The sequence below is a fragment of the Coffea eugenioides genome, chromosome 8 (genome assembly GCF_003713205.1).
Source record: "Coffea eugenioides isolate CCC68of chromosome 8, Ceug_1.0, whole genome shotgun sequence".
Lineage (NCBI taxonomy): Eukaryota > Viridiplantae > Streptophyta > Magnoliopsida > Gentianales > Rubiaceae > Coffea > Coffea eugenioides.
The window spans coordinates 21,911,948-21,919,886 of NC_040042.1; the positions used below are offsets into that span (position 1 = coordinate 21,911,948).

Genomic DNA, 7,939 nt, shown 5'->3' on the forward strand with positions numbered 1-7,939 from the left:
TTTTCAACGAAGGGATTTTTAATGAAGGGATTTTTCAATGTATGGCTTCATCAGATTCCAGAACAGTGATATTCAAAGGGTCAAATAATTTCATCTTTGGCCATCTTAAAGAATTAAAAAATTCAGGACAATAATCAAATAAACAAATAAAACAAATTGTGCATTTCATGAAACTCCAAATCAAAGCGGAAACAAGACAAAAACTCAATTGCAAAAGATGCTTTCATTAAGCTATTCACATATGCAAGAAATAGTTTTCGTGAACTTTAGTAAATGACAACCCCTAGATTTATCGAAATTCCCTTCGAGAGGGAAGATAGTCGGCCATCCAAATTGTGCAGAGCTCCTTCAGGATTTTCAAATTTCGTCATTGGAGGTGGATGCCTCAAAGGTGTCCTTGTGTTTGGGAAAGGGGTTTGTACTTATACTCGGTTCTTGTTCACCCTTTTTTCTTAGCACTATTTCCCCTGCCTCAATCATGTCTTGGACTTTGTGCTTAAGGGCTTTACAATTGGCGGTTGAGTGGCCAGGTGCTCCCGAATGATAGGCACAAATAGCATGTGGATTGTACCTAGCCGGCATGCCATAAGGATACGATGGAAGGGGAATCACGCCTATTTTGCTGGCAGCCTTCAATTGCTCATACAATTGGTTCAAAGGCCTGCCTAGGTTGGTGAAGGTTCGGGTACAGCTTTGATTGTAGGTTTCAGTGGGTTGGGGATAGTTATAGGTGGGTCTGTTTGGTGGGGAAAATCTTGGGTGGTAAGGAGGTTGAGGACGAGTTCGTTGAAAATTTGGCTGAGATATTTGGAAAGGAGCTGTAGGCGGGTTGGCATAATTTGGGCGAGGTCGGGGGTGGATAATATTGGTGTTATAGACAGGGTGGGGCTTTGGATAGTAGGGATAAGGTGGTGAATATGTTGGGCTGTGTTGAAATTTAGGTCTCGGTGTGGGGTTTCGGTCCCAAATAAAGGCGGTTTCCCCCTCTTTCTTTTGAATTGCGATTTTTTCCCATTACTCCCTTGTCCTTGCAGAGCATCCACTTGCGATTTGAGGGCAGAGACATTAACGATCTTCCCAGCTCTTACGAAGTCATCGTACTCTTCGAGCTTATTAACAATAGCGGCAAACGAGCATCCAGTCAAGCGGAAGATTTCTTCGAAGTACGGCGGATCATGTGCTTTAATGAAAGTTCGTATGATTTCGTCTTCAGTCATAGGTGGCTCAACTTTTGCAGCTATTTTCCTCCATCTCTTGGCATAAGTCTTGTGGTCCTCAGATGGTCTTCTCTTTGTTCCTTCCAATGTGGTTCGTGTCAGTACTCGTACTGCCTCACAAAAGCATTGGACAAGTCAAGCCAGGTCTTTACTTCTTCGGGTTTCAGATTGGAATACCAGTCGAGTGCATCCCCCTCCAAACTTTCCGGGAACAACCTTAGAGGCAGATTCTCATCGTCTACGGGCTTTCCCAACTTGTTAGCAAACAGTCGGAGGTGTGTTTTGGGATTACCCGTCCCATCATACTTGTTAAATTTAGGGGTTTTGAACCCCTCAGGCAACTGCACATTCGAAAAAAGGCAAAGCTCATCGTAATCCAGGACTCCTTGCTTGTTCAACCCCTGACTTTTCCTCATAAACTCATCGAAACGGTCTAGGCGCTTGAGCAGCTTCATATCAATGGGAGCAGAAGATTCTCCTATTTCTGGTTTAGCTTGGGCAGTATGGTCTGGCAGTAAGGGCTCTGTAGCGGTGGGATAAAAAGTATACTGCTCAGGAAGCATATTCGAAGCGACTTGTGGTGGTGGAATTTGCATGTGAGTAGGAAGAAATGAAGGATTAGGAGGGTAGGTGTATGGCAAATTTGTGGTGGTATAGGTGAAAGTTGCTTCGGGTGGAATAGGGAAAGATGGTATAACAGTAGTTTGAGTCGGGGGTATGAGAAATGGTTCTTGCTCAGGTTGTCTGACGGGTACGGGCTCGGGTTGAACTCCGCTACTGATAAGCTCATCAATCAATTTCCTTTGGGCCACCATCTCGGTAGCCATCTCACCAAACTTAGTAAGCATCTCGGTTAGCTGGATCCCCAAATTTGCAGTCTCAGGTTGAGCTGTAGTAGCGGACCTATTCGATGGTTCCGGTTGTGAACTCATGTTTACACGATTCCTCCGGGCTCGACTACGGGATCGAGTTATGATGGGGTTTCGACGAGAAGCTATGTTTAAATAGTACCTGAGAATTTTTGAAAGGAATTGCCTTTAGATTTAGCCCTCGCTTAGCTATTCCAATAAAAATAAAGGAAAGTAAAAAGAAAAAGACAAGAGTTAGTAAATATCCAAAAAATTCGGATGCATGCCCTATGGGGGAACCCTTTTTGTGCCAAGGGTAGGCCTAATATGATTTAATTCTCTGAGGTAGGCACTATACCATACCTGATGGATCCGATCAACTTAGTAACATTTGATTTGAGAAGCAATTTGAAAATTTTGGGCCAATTGAATAGTGGGAGACCTTTTAACAAAATGAGGACAAATCCAAACGAGTGAATGGTTTTGGTTGGCCCAGGAATTTGTACAAATCATTTGTTATTGGGGAGATTGCAATTTCTTACATGAATCGAAACCCTTATCTATCCAAATGGAATGAATGCGATGAGCGATTTTCTCAAAAACAAATAGCCATCCCAACTCTTGACATCAAGACCCCTAAGTTGTGAAATGGATCAGATGAAATTGATGAACTTTGTTGGATCGCCCAAAAAAAATGGATACCTTGGTCAAATAGATTGAACGATTTATTCAACAAAAAAATGACTAGATTACCTTAAAAAGGGTAAAATGGTCAAATGCATTGAATGAAATTTGATTACTTATTCAAAATTGAATGGATAACCCTAAATATGAATTAAACTAATTAAATGAATTGAATGAAATCAATTGATTAAGCAGATCAAGTGAAATGATGATTTATTCCAAATCGACCGAATTGCCCTAAAAATAGGTAAAATGGTCAAATGGATCAGACGAAATTGATGATTTATTCAAAATCGATAAGATTGCCCTAAGAATGGGTAAACTAATCAAATGAATTGAATGAAATTGGTGATCTATTCAAAATCGACTAGATTGCCCTAAAATGGGTAAACTAGTCAAATGAATTCAAAATCGACTAGGTTGCCCTAAACATGAACAAATTGATAAAATGGACTGGATGAAAATGGTCCAATGGATTGAATGGAATTGATAGCTTATTTAAAAATCAATCTATCCATCGGTAGTTTCAAAAATGTATTGCGATGCATTAGTCTACGAGCCTTCTAAAATCAAATTTTTTGGCCTCAGTTTATTTATCGTCTCAATAGTGAGAAATTATTTGTGAATTTCTTCAAATTAATGTCCTTTATGCAAGGGATTTTTACCCATTTTGATAAATGGCCAAAGAATGATTGTTAGATGCTCATATTCTAATGTACCAAAGATCGCCCCAGGGTCATGGAAAGGATCGGATCCTACCTTACCTTGTGCACTACCCCTTTGGATGGTACAAGAAATATAGACGTGCAAGTCTTATTGGATTATATATCCGAGACACAGGGCGGTTTATTCTTGAAGTGGGATCCCCTAAATGGCATTCCCTCTAGGATTTATGCGTGATGCCATTTTATCAATGTGCGTAAATATGCAAAATATGACCTGAGGAACCCTTTGTATGCCAGGGTGGGCCTAGAATGATGTGACATTATCATCCTACATATGCAATATATCAGAATCTTTAAATGTGCAATAGCCTATCTAAGAATGTGGGTTCTATAATGAAGATCATGCCAGATCTCTTATTCCTAATGTTTGTGAATGCAAAAGACAAGAAGACAAAGAAACGTTAGTTCAACACATAATCACATAACACGTTGGGCAATTAAAAGCAAAAAGATAAATAAGGAAAGAGGGGTGGGATCCCTCCCCTCATGCCTAGTGTTCCTAGTCGGGTAGGTTGACTTTATCCTAGGCACTTCTAACATGGATGCATGAGGTTGGGCTTACTAATGCATCTAGACTCGATCAGGCTTCAGGCTCCCAAGCCTTCAGACCTAAAGGCGAAGGGTCATCAATCCCAGGACCTTCGGTCGGTGGCTCGAGTGATCCCTTAGGCATCGCTATGGGCGCAGAGCACACCATCCGCTTACCCAAGGCAATCGATCCTAATCCTACAAGGAGGTGTGGGAAACGCCCATAAAAAAGAAAAAATAGGGTAAATAAGACTATGCATGCACGTATGAGGTGCTTTCTTATTGAGGGGAGGGATTGTACCATTAGATGCGGTCGAAGGTTCTAGGGTAACTACCCCCCATCCCAAAATGCAATCGCGAAACAAGTAAAAGTAAACAAATAAATGAACCATCCATTCATCACATACATAGTGTGCGAAGAGCGATTATGCGCGTGATAGATGCAAAATCCCTAAAAAGAGAAAAAGGGCAAAAGGGAACGAAGAATGCAACCCTAAACATCCAAATGCGATATATGAGAAGGTTAAAAGAAGAAAAAGATTAACTAAATCAAATTTGCTCGGACTCTCTAAGTCCCCAGTGGCTGTCGCGCCCCATTTTTTATAAGAAAAATAAATGGTTTAAAAGTGAATTTTTGATTTGAAAAATGAATAAACAGCACGGGTCTAAATGGGACTTGAAAATACGACGTTTGACCCAAAATAATAGTTTAAAAAGGGTTTTTGAAATAAAAATCGGAGTCGCCACTTGGTATTGAGTTAAGGTGTACCAAGTCACCTAAAAATAAATTTTTTAAAGAAAAAATAGAAAAACCCTTTTTAAACGACTCCAAGCCTACGTAAATCAAAGAAAAAGGTTCGGGAGTCACATTTGAAGAAAGGGAATGCGAGGATAAAAATCCAAGGCACCCTTTCGACCTAGCCAAGACTAGTTGCGTGATTTAGTCAAAGACTTTCTTTATTTATCCTAAAAATTTATCACATTTGGATGTACTATATGAATGCAAACCCTAGACCTAAGAGGGTATCGGGCGGTTAAAATATCTCTTCAAAGCTCGAATGGTGCCAATCACATTAATTGTGATGCCCAATAGTGACTCTTTGGAGAGGTCACGAATAATGTAAAAATACGAGACTCTAAGAAAAGAAAAGGAGAATAAAAATAATTATACAAATATACGTGACCTAAAGGATTGCATCATGTCGGGTGCGGGGGACTAGTGTTCGTGACTCAATTTTCCCTTTAATAGAGGGAATACGAGCGTGCTAAGGCTAGAGAGCTAAACTCGTCCATATCCCATATTCAAGGGGTTATTCCCTAATCTAATCAAGCAAATGCACTACCCTAATCCTAATTCTAAAATGAAATGCAATTCTAATGTTGTGTACCATACACAGGGGTATGTATTTAGGGATAAGGGATATACGTATAAGGGAAAATATTATGTGAAAATGATAAAAATCCTAAAAAAATGGAAAAATATGCATGAAGTGTAGTGTAATCATACAAACATGAACTAACGAGGGAGGTCCCTAAGGGTCTAACATTGGACTAGCCCATGTCTATGAATCCTCACTAGCATTGGACTAGTGGGAAATCGGAACAAAGAGCCACAACTAGCGTTGGACTAGTGTGGTGACGGGAAAGGAATCACAGCTAGCATTGGACTAGTGTGATGACATGCATTTATTACAGTCTAAAAAAATCAGATAAAGCAAAATAAAGCAAATAAACACGTAAATCACATAAGACACATAGCACATAGGCATGATATCTAGATGCACGTTCTAAGAAAGCGGTAACACATAGCACATAGACATGCAAAACACACATAAGGCAAATAAAGCTAATAAAGCCCTAACTATTACATTCGGGGGAAGCCTACTACAATCTAAGAGGGGAGGCGGAATAAAATGATTAAATAATCTAGCTATTACAACCTTGGCATCAAATGCCTTTCAAAATTAAAATAAATATATAAACTAAAACGAATAAAATAAATAAATAACATGAACACAATCAAAAGGCATGCAATTAAGCACATAAATCACATAAGATTCACATAGGGTCAAGTAAAGTAAAATAAAGGATAGAGTGTACCTCCCTTGCAATGGTAATCAAATGAAGGAAAAATAGCTTCAAAACAATAAAAGGGTCAAGACACCAATTAAATAGTCAAGTATAAATAAAATCACCAAATCCCTCCCAATTTCAACTTAAATGAAATCAAATAATGCATAATTTCCAAGAAGAGTAAATTATTGATCATATCTCAAAAATAGAAAACTACCAAGGACCCAATTGCAAACATTAACCCATCATTCAAGTCCAATTAAAATATTTTGAGAACTTCAAAGATCCAAGAGTAACAATAAGGTCAAGTAATGGTTCAGAACGCAATTACTCTAGGACCTAATTGCAAGAAATTGGAACATAATTGGGCCTTTTAGCATTACTAGAAGCCAAGAGGAGTAAAGTGAAATTTTCAGAAGTTGTTTTGCATGCAAAACCATGCAATCACGTAGAAGGCTTTCTGCAACAAGACCAACAAAACTGCTACATTCTTTGCTTCACTTTCCAACACCAGATTCAGATTCAAACACATACCTTAACCAAAGTTCTCTTGATCTAACATCCAAAACCTTAAACTAAACAACAAGACATAAATTTGACCTCCAAACAAGCAAAGACATAGGAGGAAATTATGCAAGCATTGAAAATGCTTCATGCAAGACTACGGATGAAATGGCTGCAACCAAAAACTTTGCTGCACTTTCCGTCTCCAAATGCAGATTTCTTACTTACAACTTTGATTAGACATTTTCAAAACCAACCCTACAACTTTAGGCTAAGCAACTACATAATCACTACCATCGAAACAAGTGGAAATCTTAGAAAGAGATCATGCAAAAAATTCTGGAAAAATATACAAGAATGGATCGGCAATTTGGTTGTTCATTTTCAGCAAAGTATTCGAACATGATTCAAGTGTTTTAAGGACTCAAACATGCAAACTCAAACCCATCTTCCACTGCCCCCTTTCCACACAAGACATAACTAACAAATTAGAAGAGGCTGAAGCCTAGTGAATGGTCACGGAAAAGGAAAACAGCAAAGTTCTCTGCAGCTTTTTCAATGCTTTTAAGCTTCAGCAATTTTTTGCATAACAGATTCACAAACCTCTCAAAACGAAAAAACCAACCTCAAATTCCTACCAAACTTATCATTCCAAATACTCTATCACGTATACAGAACTCATATCGAATGCAACGCTAACAAAAGCTATCATGCAAATGGGCTGCTATGCGACAGCTTTGGAAGCTGTTAACTTCATGAGCTATAAACGTAGTGCAGCAAACCATCCTTAACTTTGGTCTGAATTTGCCATCCAAAACGTTCAAGAAAACATGCTTAAGCTCAGACCCTGAGACAAACAAGATGCCTAAACGTGTCATGGGTTTAAACATTTAACAGAAAAAACACATGCAAGGCTGGAAATTTTTGTTCTTCCCACGGCACTTTGTCTTCGGCTTCAAGAAGACGCAGGAAAACAGCCGTGAGTGCTTGCTGAAAATTCAAACTCCAACTCTTAAAGGTATCAGATTCCAAACCATAAAATGAACAAGAAAAATGAACACCAAAATAAGATTCACTTTCCCTTTCCCTACTGGTAATCATGCCGGTTTAAAGGTTCTGAGTTACAGGGCTCAAATGAGCTCCAAATGTTTCGACCCCAGGCCAAATGCTAGCAGCCAGATCACCGTGAAGAGAAAAAAAATATCATGCCAGGCCATCATAAAGACACAAAAGCAGACAAGAGAATAAAGCAATGCCTCTAGATTTCATGAACAGATTCGAGCAAGACTCCATTTTTCTTAAAAAAAATTCTGACCGGACCAAAGAATCATAGCCATGATAGTTCCATCAACAACAAAAC

The 7,939-nt window shown here is 39.0% G+C and overlaps 1 protein-coding gene across 1 annotated transcript in view; it reads right to left on the minus strand.

The window, feature by feature from the left end:
- The window catches only part of LOC113780410 (disease resistance protein RPM1-like), a 41,389-nt gene extending 40,172 nt beyond the window's left edge, over positions 1 to 1,217 (minus strand). Inside the window, exon 1 of the mRNA XM_027326212.1 lies at positions 1,044 to 1,217. Within this exon, the coding sequence (XP_027182013.1) occupies positions 1,044 to 1,217 (174 nt within the window). The remainder of the gene's footprint in view (positions 1 to 1,043) is intronic.
- Between the last annotated feature and the right edge of the window lie 6,722 nt (positions 1,218 to 7,939).